This window comes from Rattus norvegicus, chromosome 13 (assembly GCF_036323735.1).
Source record: "Rattus norvegicus strain BN/NHsdMcwi chromosome 13, GRCr8, whole genome shotgun sequence".
Taxonomy (NCBI): Eukaryota; Metazoa; Chordata; class Mammalia; order Rodentia; family Muridae; genus Rattus; species Rattus norvegicus.
Genome location: NC_086031.1, coordinates 67179535 through 67194237, shown reverse-complemented (window position 1 = coordinate 67194237; position 14703 = coordinate 67179535). Strand labels below are relative to the sequence as shown.

Genomic DNA, 14703 nt, shown 5'->3' with positions numbered 1-14703 from the left:
GACACTCTCTCTATAGCGCATGTGAGCTCACCATCCTAATTTGCTATCACCTCAGCTATAAATGCTCTTAGGATCACGGAGAGCCCAAGGGGAAAAGGAAGGTGAAAGTGAAAAGCTTCAAGCAGCATTTGGAGAACAGACCTTCCTGGCTGATAGACTTGCAGGCAGGAGAGTGCTGTTAAAATTATCCACTCTGAGTAAGCACTCAAGCTGAGTCACTCGGGAGCAGAAGAATTCCAAACAGCAGCAGCAGCACATGACTAAACAATGCCACTGAAATCCCACTGCAGGCACATTACATATTACATATTAGAGTTGGCATTGTAGTTCACTGGCCAAAATAGAACACCCGTGCTGTGGAGTAGCCCTTAACAGAGGATGTCCTAGGAAGAAGCAGCCCTGAGAAATCACAGATAACATAGTCCCTATTTGTTTAAGAAGCCACATTATCAGAAAGCTAGATTCCTTAGTCAGTTTCTGTGGAATGGCAGATATATATATATATATATATATATATATATATATATATGGTTAATAATGAGTTTTAATGACTTCTAGAATAATTTATAGGATATAATAATCCTATAATACAATTCAGCTTAACTCATTCTGAATATTACACGCACATGCGCGCGCGCACACACACTTTTCTATAATGATTGATGTTTAAATGGTTCAGTTTAATGGTTTTGTGTCAGGAATACATCCTGGTGAGTTTTAAGCATCTCCTTTTCTGGTTACTAACATTGGTTGAATTATAATTATTCATTCACTCAGAGAAGCACATTACTACAGCCATACATCTCTCGAATGGCCTTGATGTAGCTTGTGAAGGTATATGTCACTGGTCCTGGTCTTACCAGCAATGTGGAAAGTGGTGGAGTTGCTCAAAGGCTGTGTCTTTGAGGCAGGTGCCTTGATTCTGCTGAATCACTGCCCGGCATTATTATGATGCTGGGTTTGGGTGCCCCTCCCTCCCTTGCCCTGCCAGACAGCTGTGACCTAAGTGAGAACGATGAATGAAAGCTCATTAGCAGTGTCTCAGTACTAAAGGCATCAAGGCTCTGGCACAAATTAGCTAACTCGTCATGGCTGCACATCAGTTGGTGGTTGCTGTGCACTTGCTGTGTGAACACAGCAAAGAGATGCAGTACTCTGGTCCTGGTAGTCGTGTGCCTGGGTGGATAGACCTGGGGTCCAGTGTTCTCTCTGGGCCTCCTGCTTCTCTATTTGACAAAGGGGTCAGGTGATCTCTGAGGCCCTCCCAGCAGAACTACACAAGCAGTTGTAATTATACTAGATGCTTCCAAACATGAAGACATTTATCTCCTACTACAAAACTGAATGTGAGGGAGGCAGGACAGAATGTTCTCCATGGCCACACTGAGAAGGGTTGGTGGTGGGAATCAGTGAGCTCTTACAAAGAACGCGTCCCAGCATCCGTAAGCTCAGCCTATCGGGTGTGTTAGTCTGGTATCTGCCGCCATCTCCTGGTTAGCCTTCGCATGGACACACACCGAGTCTCTGTGTGTGGAGAGACCCAGGGCATATTGAGGAGGAGGAAATAACTAGAGTTGACCAGTCTCTGTATCTACTTCTGTTTTGAAACTCAAAACATATTTGGTCCAGGCTCTGATGGTTTCGTTTTCTCTGGGCATGTGCTGACTCTTCCAGCTCTCTGAGTCCTCCTCCTCCTGCTCCTCCATCCATTCCATGGACACGAATTCCTCAGGGATGTCGTCCCTCATCAACCCGCTGTCCTCTCCTCCAGCCTGCAACAACAACCCTAAAATGCACAAGCGCTCCGTCTCCGTGACGTCCATTACCTCCACAGTGCTGCCTCCTGTTTACAATCAGCAGAATGAAGACACCTGCATCATCCGCATCAGCGTAGAGGACAACAACGGCAACATGTACAAGAGCATCATGGTAAGGGGCCGTCCTGCCTGGGCGGGTCTGTCGGCTGTGCAGACCAACACCCGTGATACACAGTTATCATAGCTGTCCGCACATGCACACAAACCCAGCATGAAGAGTAGCAATGCCTTCCTGGGCGCAGGTTAATGGTAAGATTATCTAAGGCACAGGTACGTACGGAATATAGTTTTGAGATCTTAAGAGTTGTTGAAACCTATTCATGGAGGTTGGGGTCCTGTTCCATGATGCTCAGTGTGGGTAACCATGGGACAGTAGTCCAGGGCAGAGGCTTTAGCTTCACACGCCTTCTTGGAACTCTTCCTACGATTGCACTGACTTCTAAATTAACACGCCTTCTCCGTAGTGTAGTTCCTGGTGACTAAGTTTTCTCCCTTAGCCATCTAGACCAAGCTGAGTTTGAGTAGGCAAGTAGCTGTACTTCATCAGTTAATGGAATTGAGTTTTATGTGCTTCTTACAAAACTTCATTAAACTAGAAAAATTCCAAAGCTCCTTTTGATGATGGTTGTCTTTCTGGAATACATACACGGCCTCTCATGGTGATAACCTTAGCTGTGTAAGGACTTGTGTTAGGCGATTAAATTCCTTAGTCAGCAGGGCCTCTCATACACACACTCATGTGCACATGTGCACACAGAGTTGGGGGTTGGGGAGACAGAGAGAGAGAGAGAGAGAGAGAGAGAGAGAGAGAGAGAGAGAGAGAGAGAGAGAGAGAGAAATCTTCTCTGTAGTAAAATCTATAGTAAATTTCATGTCTTCATTTGCCCGAGAGCTGAGGCCGAGGTGTGCCATAGGTGGGGTGAAGCCATTGCCTTTTAGCCTTTGTTGAGCCATTCATTGACTACAGTAATTATTGAGGATGTGTTGTTACTAGTTATTGCCCTGGGCTTTGTGGAGAGGGAGATGAGTAAGACTCATTGATCTTTGAAGAACTTGGAACAGAAGAGAGAGGTCATATTCTAAATGATATTCTAACAGAAGCCAGAGCAGATTGAAAATGGTCTGCTGGCCCCCCGGGGGACTTTGTGTTAATTGTACAGGCAGTAAGGTCTCACTGAAGGCATCATGTTAAGGAATGATCGCCTCGTGGAGCCTTGGGAGGGAGGGAGCATTGCGGGTGGGAGGCAACCAAGGAAGTTGCTCCCATCTTCATGCAGAGGGTGATAAGGGCTGGAATGAGGATCCAGGGCTAAAGCTGATACAGAAAGTGTCCTACAAGGCATTACTGTAAGAGCCATTCATCCTGTTAGCAGCCTTCTGGTAACTGTTGTGGAGGGTAAGGAAGAGGGAGGACCCAGGGCCATCTGGTGGCCCGTGACTGGTGAAATTACTAGAGGAGGAGGTTTTGGGGTCTTTAAATTGGGACATCCGAATGACACTGTTGATAGATTGCCAGAAGCATGGGTGGTGCAGAGTTGGTGTTGGAGACCAATAGTACATGTCTTTCAGTCCCACTGAGTGGGAATGAGTGTGGGATGAGGCCCAGTTCAACTAGCATTAAGGGAGTAGCTAACGAAGGTACAGTAGAGGAACAGCAGCCCGCGGGAGCCCAAGGCCCACGGGAGCAGTTATGTTTTTGGCACGCTTTAGTCATATGCTTCTGTTATATATGCTAATCCGAGAGTTAGGGGCCACCTATGTGGCCACAATGTTTGGAATCAGGGTACAAATGTATGCACCCAGCAGTTAATGCCATGGATGTGTGCTCTGCTCTGTCAGGAGAAAACAGTACATGTAGGAGACATCTTGGATCAAATTCACTGTCCTGGTGCTAGGTGGATACAAATAGATGAGTCCCTAGAGTATTCCTTCCTTGGTATAGGGACTGCCTTTGGGAGAACGGTCCCTGTCACCGTCCCTCCCTGGGATCCTTTATGTTGCACAGGGTGAGATCTGGAGCCATCCCTGCTGTTAACGCTAATTTTAACTATTAGTTCTTCTGTGTAGCTTTCGTGCCACAAAATAATAAACACCCGAGGAAAGCCCTTGGCCACGGCCAGTGTTTTGTAAGCTGGTTTTCTCACTGAGGAGGATGGCTTGATTTCTAAACTGAAATCTTATCTGTCTTAGCTTAACATTTACCCACAAGCAGCCTTCCCCCTTCAGCAGTACACTACCAGTCTACTTTGATTCTGCTTGGAGATAATTCCCTTTATATTATCAAAACATAGTTTCCTCCTTTAAAATTTTGTGTGCACCAGTTCCTTCCTTGTAAGTATGTAAGCCAGTGTTTTAGCATTAGCTGAATCCTCACAGCCCTAATTGCTGTCTATTGCTCACAAACACCAGGTCAGAGGGCACCTCGGCCCTGAGGAAATCAAGCTCTGTGTATACGCACATGCGTGTGTGTGTGTGTGTGTGTGTGTGTGTGTGTGCGCGCGCGCGCGCGCGTGTGTGTGCGTGTGTGTGTGTGTGTGTGTGTGTGTGTGTGTGTGTGTGTGTGCGTGCTCCCATGCACGCATGCACCGAGCTCCACCAATATGCTCCTAGCGAGAACAGATTTTCTTTTAAATATGCACAGGCTGAGTCTCCCTTCACTTCTTTAGCCTTTGGAGTCGCCACTGAGGATTCGGCACACAGATGTTCTCACGTCACCTGAGCTTCTGCTCAAATCAACCAGCAGGCAGAGATGAAGAAAAGGAAACCAGACTTGAGGATGAACAGAGCGTTTCTGCTTTAATCAGAAGCTGATTTTTATGGATGTGTGATTTACACACAGTTATGAATCTTACTGTTCAGTTCTTTGAGTTTTAAAAGTCTGTGTATATATTGTCTATCGACCACCTCAAACCAAGTGAAGCCACGACGCCCCACGACCTCCACCAGTCTGTTCCCTTTAAGCTTGAGGCTGGTTTTCTGATGCCACAGACACAGGGTTTCTGATTGATGCCATTTCTTTTACTCAGTGTACTTGTGAGTCTTCTCCTCTGTAGCAGGTATTAATTCTTAGTCTGTTCTCCGTTAGTGGCTCAGAAGTTTGTGGACATAGGTTTTCATTTTTTTTTTTTAAAGCAAAGGTCTCTTGTCCTTTTTTTGCAGTGTCAGTGGGCAGAATTATATCCATTTCTTTCTATTAGTTGTCAACTAGGGTCATAGCATTGGGCTGGCATGTGAAGATCGGATTGGCCCAGGGCTCAGAGTGCCTTACGTTGTTCACAGTTCACGTATATTCTCTTATTACTTGGGTAGGGTGATAGGTAATATGTTTTCCCCATCTTAGTGGGGGTGGGGGCGCTGTGATCACCACCCGCCATCTTTACCCTACTCAGACAGACACAGCACTAGCACTCAGGAGTCCTGGCTCTCTGTCCTGTTCTTACGCCACCTGCTCCATCCTTCCCAGAGACCCACAGACAGCAAAGGTCAGGAGCTTAGGAAACACGAGCCAAGTTACAGATGTGTTTGCTGTCTCTGCAGTTGACGAGCCAAGATAAGACCCCCGCTGTGATCCAGAGAGCGATGTCAAAGCACAATCTGGAGTCGGACCCAGCCGAGGAGTATGAACTGGTACAAGTCATCTCGGAGGACAAAGGTGGGCGCACTCTCCACATATGGCAGGGGCCAGCCGCACCCGCACTCTGCTTAGTTGCTGACAGCAGAAAGGGCTGGAATGCCTTTCTTTTCATTGGCTCCTAGTGGTGATGGGGGCGTATGCACATGTCTGTCTGAGTGCACAGGTGTGTGTGCGCACACACCTCACCAGAACAGTACAAAATGTGTCTGTTCTCTCTGAGCCTGGAGCAAGGCTGTGGCCAGCAAGCCCAGGCAGTCCTGATAGGGAGTTCTCATGCCTACATAGCAAGTGCTCTCACCCACTGCCCCGCCTCTCGTGCCCCCTGGTGGTGACTTTAGGTGTGCTGGGGTGACACCTTATCAAGTGTTTGAAGCTGCTGCCCCATCCCAACTCTGTTTGCTGTTGTTTCTGGGCTTTTCTGTAGAATTCCTCTTGCCCACTGTTTGTGTTCCCCACGAGAAGTGCATCTTCATGTGCACTGTCTGTGTGACACCAGTGAAAAGCAGATGGAACCTGTTGGGTCTTGGCAGGTCCTCACACACATCCTTGACATTGTAAGTCTCTGTCCTGTCAGACCCGGAAGCACTCATGTCACAATTTCAGAGTTTTGGGTCTTGTTGTTGTTTGTTTTGGTTTTGGTTTTTAATTCTGGAACTAGAGTTACAGATGGCTGTTGGTGTCGGGACTCGAACCCTGGTGTTCTTCAACCTTCAGCCATCTCTCCAGCTTCAAATCTAGCTATTTTATTTTATTTTTAAGTGTAGTTCAGGTCCTGGTGCCTGTAAAGTAAGCACTTTTCAGGTGGAGCCATCCCAGCTCTCAGTTAGAATACCTAAATGCAGTTGCAGTTAAAAAGGTAAGTCCCCAAAGTGGCCTGCTAGACTGTACCATGTCTGCAGTGTAGAGCAAGGGGAGGCCAGTGGGTCTGCAGCCCCAGCGGCTCAAAGAGGGAGACCTGGGCTCAGCTGTGACAAATGCCTTGCCAGCCATAGTCCTTAACCAGCTCTCTGGAGACAAAGCCCCTCTGGTCCCCCATACAGCACAGGGCAATTATGAAATCACCATAAATAATGTCCAGAAAGAGCTTTGCAGAAATGCCAACCGCAGTACAGATGGGAGTGCAGTTAACTGTGGCCCCAGAATAGGTGAGCAGGAGTGAGAAGACTCTTTGGGGTGTTAGTCCTTGGGGCACACGTGGACACCATGTGGTGGTTTTAGAGAGCCTGTTCACCTTAGAATAGCTGAGGGTCCTGGTGTGAGGAATTCCCTGGAAGCTCACGTCATGCAGGTCTGCAGCCAGAAGCCTCTGCCATCTTCTTTCCTGACCCCATATCCACAAAGCCCAGTGGAGATCCATCCGCCCATTATTCTAAGGTTTTTACAACAGAATAAAACAATTTTTTGTTGACACAATCTATTATTCCACTGGTAATAACAACTCACTGAATTTGAATATTGCTTAAAAATTAGTGGTGTGCACTGTCTTATGCGGATGTTGCTTAGTGTTGAAAGGCAAACAGGACAAAGCAGTGACTCAGAAAGAATAAATAATCGGTTCGACTTGGAATTACTTCAAAAGTATCTCAACTTAATCCAAGTAATGAGCTTTGACAATTGCTGTAGGTCTCGTTCACGTAATTGGACTCCCATAGACTGTGGGAGTGCGTGTGAATACTCAATGACAGGAGGCTAGCAGGAGCCAGGAAGCCTGGGTCCTCATTCCCACTCTGGTCCTGGGATTGTCCCACCTTTGGTGTCGCTACCCCTGTACCTTCTTCAAGCTCTCACATTCTGTGTCTGAACGATAAGTGCTCAGGTTCAGATAGGGATTAAGTGTTTTGGGACTAGTCATGAGGAAGTATCCACACTGCCTAGTCTAGACGAGAAACTGGGCAGAATTAACTTTTGCCTGTCAGGGATGGGCTGCCCTACCCACACTGACCGGCTGCCGTGTCCTTCTCTTTCCTAGAGCTGGTGATCCCAGACTCTGCAAATGTCTTTTATGCCATGAATAGCCAAGTGAACTTTGATTTCATTTTACGCAAAAAGAGCTCGGTGGAGGAGCAGGTGAAGATGCGCAGTCGGACCAGCCTGACGATGCCCAGGACAGCTAAGCGGGGCTGCTGGAGTAACAGACACAGCAAGGTCACCCTCTGAAGGGACAGGGCGAAGCTGAGCACAGCCGTGGTGATGCCAACCACCCAGGGTTGAGGATCATTGCTGAAAGCGCCAGATACTTATGGAGCTCAGCTGTGTAGAGAGCACTGCGTGGGGAGAGTGGAAGTGAATTTAACATCAAAAGGATAAATGGTTCACTGACGCTCTCAGGCCTGAGAGTGAATACAAAATGGTTCATATTTTAAAATATATATATATACACACACATATCGTGTGTGTGTGTGTGTGTGCGTGCGCGTGCGTGCGTGCGTGCGTGCGTGCGTGTGTGTGTGTGTGTGTGTGTGTGTGTGTGTGTGTGTGTGGATATACCAGAGGGACTATACAGGATATTTTGGACTATGGAAAAACCAATTTGCACAATGGCCTGGGAAGTTGAGGTCACTTTTTACAGGGAAACAGAAGGGACTGAGCACCTGATCTCACACCTTCCAAGTAAATAGAATCAGACCTGCCAATACCAAGTGTTCTTCATGCCAGTATTACAAGCCCAAGCTCTGATTTTGTAAAGGGACGAGAGGATTACTTTCTCAGTCACGTGCCACCAGATGACCAAACTGCAGAGGTTGGAGTGGCCACAGGCTGCATGAAAGGCCACCATGGAAAGGTTCGGATGAGTCAGTGGTCTCTGCCCTCTGCTGGCGTCTGCTGGAGCTTCAGAGGCCTGCGTGCCTTGCTGGTCCCCATAACAATGCTCCAGGGGTCAACACACGCTTGTTTCAATTCCTGGAAACCCTGTTGTGTTTCTGCCTTCTCTCCTAAAGAACATACCACAGTCATTACCGCATAAGTAGCCTCCGTCTTCTGTGACATTTCAGCCAGAGAAGAAAGCGCAGAAGAACAGCGGCTCCTCTGGACTCTTCTCCGTCTTGGACCACTCGGCCGCCCTCTGATGGCCCTTTGCATGTAAAAGCGTAGTCTGGTCTTTTGCCATCTGGAACCCCGTACCCCTCTCTTATGTGCAATCCGTTCCTCAGGTGTAGACATTTCTACTGCAGTTGGCTACATGCAATCATTCCGAGCCTGTAAAAGATTTCTGAGCAGCGGCCTCTCTGTTAATGACCCCTCAGAAAATGTCCCCGTTGACTAATGGTGGCTAATTTCCACCTTCACTTTTGTAGCATCCTGTGCTCCAGTCACAGGGAGAGAAAGGGGACTGCGGTGCTGTCTCCGCCCTTTCTCAGAGAGGCGCACCCGTGTAGATGGGAACAATAGTGCTCTTCCTTTCTCCCCCCACACTTGCTCTCCCAGCCACACTGGTAGGTGATGGGTTTTGTTTGTAGTAATCACAGCACCATACTCGTGCTTCCGGTCTGAGCTATGCTGGGATCTGGATGAAAAAGCCATATGTGACGGAGCTGACATGTATAAGAAGCACTTTCAAATTATTGTCCCTTTTTAATTTTTTCTCCAAATGCCAGTTTTTATTCCAAAAATAAAGAGAATCAACCCAGAATATGATGTCCAGATTGTAACAGGGAGTTTCTTTTCTAACCCTGTACTATAGCTCCCCAAGATGATGTAGGGGTTGTGTTCTGTAAATAGCTGTATGAACTCAACAAGAAACACCGGGAAAAGCTCAGATGCGTGGCAGTGGACCAAAGCGAGGGCCAGGAAGTCATGATTCCCTTGTCTTGCACATTCTGACACCAGATGGACCCTGGTGTTTCTCGGAGACTGGCCTGGAGCGTGGAGACCAGCTAGCTTTCAGCTGGTCATCAGAAGGCACCTTCTGTTGTTTGTGAGCCTTCTTTGGTTAGTGCTTCTGAGCACAGAGGGGAAATGGCAAGGACTGCAGCCATCAGGAAGCTGAGGTAAACCTAGCCTCAGCCTGGCTTTCTCAGTGTCAGGGAATCAGTGCAGAGCTACTGCCCTGGTTTGGGTGTGACTCACAAGACATACGTGTTATGACCATGTGCTCACCCTGTGTAATTATACTGTATATGTAGAGCCTAGATTTATATACTGCAATGTAAAAAAAAAAATATATATATATATATATATATTTACCTTTTTACAAAAAGACAATGGAAATCCCAAGTGGGGTAAAACATGGCCTCCTTTATTTAATGCCACTTCAGTTGTTTTAATTTTGCTTCTGGGTAAACAGCTGGGTTTTGTTTCCAGCTGCTCGCACGCTTGTCCTTGTGCATCTCCAGCATCTGTTTACCTTTTGGTTAAACTAATAAACCGGTTTGGGACTTGGTTGACATGTGCTGCCAGACCCAAGGGCTTGTATCTGGAGTGTGAATCAGAGGGGGTCCGGGCTCCAGGTTTGCCAGCGTTCAGAGGCCCTTTCTGAACCAGCTGGACAGAACAGAGGGACAGCAAGGGGCAGACAGCTGTCTCCCTGGCAGGGACTACAGGCTTAGAGGGAAGAGGTAGGTCCCCAGGACAGACCAGCGGTGTGTGCCTTGCTCACTTGTCTTTCCCAGGAGCCGTGCAATGGGGCTGCCTTTTGTAAGCGTGAGCCTGGGCTGAGGACTCCAGGCAGTCCTTGTTAGCTCCCCGAGAGCCTTTCTCGAGTGCAGCGGTGGCACCATGTGAACGGATGTGATGCTTCCCGAGCAGGAAAACCCCTCTGGAAGAGCTCAGAAGGCACCCCACCCCTCAGCTGACTTCATACAACACAGTTACATAATTTTCATCTTGTTACCCAGAATTATTTTCCATCAGGTTCCTAAAATGGCCCAAGTAGGTATTTTGAAAGGGAATTGATAATGTGGCCTAACCTCTGGGACTATGTGACTAATTTTCAAAACCATTTTAAAAAAAAGGAGCCCCTCGTCCTAAGTATGTGGAAACTGATCTTGGAGCCTTTTTGCCTGAAGTTGTGTCTTCAGATCACCGCCTCGGGACCACTTTCACGTTCACACAGTGTAGGAGGCTGCAGTGCTCCGACCTCGGTAGCAGCGAGGACTTTCCTGAGATTGTCTTTCTCTTCAGGTGCCTACACCTCCAGTCTAAGGAGTTATTACATTGCTGTTCTCATCCATGATTTCCTCAAGAAATGTCTAAAGTTGAAATGCTACTGGAGGTGTTTATTAGGCTATCTCAGACCAGACTGAAGTAGCCAAAAAATCCCAGACCTTAAACCAGAGATTGCCTTTTACAGCTAAGAGAGCACAGTGGAAGCTGGGCAAGTCCCTTACCCAGTGACTGGAGACCCAGCTACTTCCTGCCTCCCAACACTCACCACCTGCTTGCTTTTTTCTTTTTTTCTTCAAGTCACAGTGACCGGCTTTTTTTTTTTTTTTTTTTTCCTCTCTCTTTTTCCTTTTTTTTTTCCCCAGAGCTGGGGACCGAACCCAGGGCCTTGCGCTTGCCAGGCAAGTGCTCTACCACTGAGCTAAATCCCCAACCCCGCGACCGGCTTTTTTAATCTTAAATGCTCTGACTGACTTAGTCACACATGGTGCTTCAGTCCTGTCACTGTGTAGCTTGGCCTGGTGTCTCTGTGCAGAGGAGGCAAGACACAAATGCCTGAATGTCCCATGCCCCCCAGAGACGGTGTTTAGAATAGATGGTGAGGACCTCAGAAGGGGCTGCAGAGAACAAGGGCAAGAGAAGTTAAAAGGGAGAGAAAGTATCAGAAAGTCTGATTTAAATTTGTCCAAGAGGCAGGGAAATTCAACGGGAGCCAGTAGTTTAGATCACAGTTTGCTTTTGAGCATGGGCCCCCATTGTCCCTATCCAGACCTGTAACCTGGGTAGAAGTATCCCTTTTTACTTGGCAGTCTGAGGCGTCTGATTTAAATCACACCCCACTCTTCTTTCTTTTCCTTCCCCCTCCTCCGTTGCCCCTTTGGGAGGGGTGGGGTGTGTTGATGCAGGATCTTACTGCGATGCCAAGGCTGGCTTTTCTGGGAGAGCCAGTCCTCACCCTCTGCTCAGTGACTGGCATCCCAGCCCTTTATCACACCATTGTGCCCTCCATCACTTAGTCACAGAACATGCTGTGCTATAGGTCCAGGCCTGAGGAGTGCCAGGACTTCACCTTACACAAGAGACGATTCAGGTGACTTCCGAACTGCCCCCCTGGCTGCTTTCAAAAGATCAAGGCCACCAGATTTGAAATGGATTCGATCTTCTAAGTGATAGTTTCCTCTCATTTTATATGACCGCAAACAGCCAACAGCATCTTAGCTGAGAATGTACGCTATGGTATGTATATTTGATAACCTTGAATAATTAGTGTATCAGATATGTCAGAGAGAGGGAGAACCATCAAACATTTTGTTGGGGCTGCAGTTTGCAGTTTGTGTGTGTGAGTGGGGAGGATGGGGGCAGATCCGACTGCTGGGAAGACAGGCTCCCTGGCCCCTTCCACCTGAGGTAAGTTACATTGTTTAGCATTGCCTTCACTGAAAAGTGGTGACTGACAGGCACTCCTACCCTTGAGGTGAGATCCCGTGCACAGTCTCAGCTGACTGCTGTCTTCCTTCGGGGCTAGGGCAAGGGAGCCCCAACATTGCTGGCTGGGGGAGCCGCCCCCACTCCAGGTGTGAGATGGGAAAATGGCTGAGATAGGCTTCTATGCATGGAACAGAATCCTGGGAATATCTTAGCCTGCCTCTGCCTCAGGGAAAATCTGACTCACGGAGTTGGAGCACGCCTGGGGCCCCTGCAGCTTGCTTCTTGGCTGTGACCCAGAGAGACTCATGAAGACAGGCATGTGGGCTCTGCACAGCCTCCCTGGCCAGTCTTCAGGCTTTTCAGTGAGGGGCCCTTTGACAGGAGAGCTGAGCTCTATGCTGGAGTGTTCCGCTGAGGGTTCCCACCCTCCTGGATGCAGACTTGTAGGGAGAACCTCACTCACTTCTGGGTCCTCTTCTGTAAGAGTCTTAATATCTGCCTCTTTCCTGTAGGAAGGAAGGAGCTTTGGCCTCAAAGGTCCAGCCAGAGGCGTTTACTTACATGCCTGAATCCGGGTTATTATTGTCCCATCATTTCATTGCAGGCCTAAGCCCACCTCAGTTTCCCAGTGTGGTAGGATTAAGGATAAAGTGGTCACTTTAAGGACTAGGCTGGTACCACTTCTGTTAAACCTGCTTCCTGTCACTGGTTTCCTCTTGCTTTCTTTCCTGTCCAGTCTCTGCAACAACATCACAACCTCCAAGCATGGCCTGGGATTCTCCTTTCTCCTCCTGTCCTGTACTTCTATCCCAGAATCACTCTGGGCATCAGGACTTTGCTCTGCAGGCTCTCACTTTCCTCTCCACTCATGGGTAGCCCCCTCTCCTCAAATCTGCCTGGTTTCCTCTTGCATGGCCAGGCTGGGTAATCATACAATCCCCTTCAAGTCTCCACACTACCAGGCTGGTTTAGAACAGCAGTTCAAACCTTTCTGCTCACACCACTGGCACTCTGGCAAGGCCGCTGTGACACTGTTCCACGTGTCTGGTTCCCCCTTCTCACTGACAACTTGTAAGAAACAGAGAGAAAGCTGTCTACTGCATCCTAAAGGACATCATTCTTCCGGGATCGAGATTCTGGACAGCCCTGGGCTGGGGACTGTGCACAAGAGCTCCCTCGAGGTCCCCAGGGGCTTCTAAGCAGATGCTTTTCAGACCTTGGTGGGGCTCCGATGTGGGCTTTGACTTGCACACCCATTTAAAGAGAAAGTAAGCTGAAGAAACTAGGGAAGGGCCTAAAAACAGATGTAGTTTATTCAAAAGTAAAGAGAATGGATTCTTAGATGATTCTCATTCCACCCTCCTGCTCTGACGGGAGGAGGATGGCTTGGGGTGTGAGCAGGAGCAGCATCATTGGTGTGGTAGCAGCCTAAGTGAGACCGTTTTACTTTTGAACATGTGCAGTGGGAGAAAGAAAGCATGCATGTGTGCACACATGTGCGTGTGTGCACACACACACACACAGGTGGGGGAGAGGGAGGAAAAAACCATGAGAAGGCAGGAGGGAGAATTTTCAGTGAATTCATAGGGCAGAAAGGAAGTCAGCCTCCTGGCTCCCCAAAATTTTAATGGCACAGCTCAGCACTGGCCCTTAGATCCCACCTAGTATTGTCTAATATTTCCATCAACATTTCTTCCTGAACGCTAAAGCAAGTTCATCTTTCCCTGTCCTTGTCATGAGAGGAGGCGCCACTTTCTATGCAATCTTGGGTAGCATGATGTATTTAAACCACCACTGTTCTCCCAACAGGCAAACAGAAAACCCTAGACTTTTCTTCCTTGCCTCAGCTGCCCTGTGCTGAAGGGACTGTCATCTGAGGCTCACAGGGGACCCCATGAGTCTTCCTTCCAGCTTCATCCCTCAGCCACAGCTATGAGAGTGTCTCTGAGGCAGCAGGTTGTCTGTGAAGAAAAGAGCCCTACGAGATTCAACATGGCCGGCCATCCTGACAACCCCCAGGGCTGCCTGTCCTCGGGTGTAAGTCACTGCACTCCATTTTCTCAGACACCTGCCTCATTTCAGCTTTATTTTGTTATCTAACTCCATCGTAAACTGCTATCAGTCAAGGTGATCACTTGTGGATCATTCCCGTCCCCTCCTTGGTTAGAGTTTCCCAAACACTGTGGTGTCCTATTGTGCCCCGCCCCACTGCTGGGTGCTCGGGCACAGCTATGCCACTCAGAGGAGGCAGAACGAAGTCCAGATGGTGGTCCACAGCCCACATTTTCCCAGAAGGAGAAATAGCAGAGTCTGGGAAAATGTTGTGGTTCCCTGGTCTTCTGTGTACCGGGCACCACCTACGTTGAACCACTAGGAGTCAGGAACCAAGGTCCTGGTCCACAGGGAAGGAAAGCAGAGCCCTGGATGAGCTGAACTCAGCCTGATTCAGAGTGGATGCCAAGAGCATATGCAGGGGTTGGGAGAGGAAATGGCTTCTTATGGCTCTTTCCAATGAAGGCCTCCCCTACAGCAAGCCTTGATGAAGGGACCATCCTTGCTGTTCATACTGCCTTATTTGATGGAGGATGTGAAGGCATACACTGTGGAAAGCCTCCTGGGACACCATCTTTACTCACTTGCCCCAACAGTCAACAAGAAACAGTAAGGTCAACAGGTTTGTGCTCAAATGGGAACCTTTCTGGCTTCAGGCACCAACTTTAT

The 14703-nt window shown here is 48.3% G+C and overlaps 1 protein-coding gene across 7 annotated transcripts in view; it reads left to right on the top strand.

The window, feature by feature from the left end:
* Ralgdsl1 (ral guanine nucleotide dissociation stimulator like 1) overlaps nucleotides 1-9836 on the top strand; it is a 269618-nt gene extending 259782 nt beyond the window's left edge. For 5 of the 7 annotated variants that reach the window (NM_001105957.2, XM_063272095.1, XM_017598701.3 and 2 more), the window contains 3 exons: nucleotides 1675-1929; nucleotides 5355-5469; nucleotides 7421-9836. In NM_001105957.2, coding sequence (NP_001099427.2) covers nucleotides 1675-1929; nucleotides 5355-5469; nucleotides 7421-7608 — 558 coding nt within the window. In that variant the 3' untranslated portion in view covers nucleotides 7609-9836. The other 2 variants (XM_039090443.2, XM_063272096.1) reach the window with 2 other exon arrangements.
* The last annotated feature ends 4867 nt before the right edge of the window (nucleotides 9837-14703 follow it).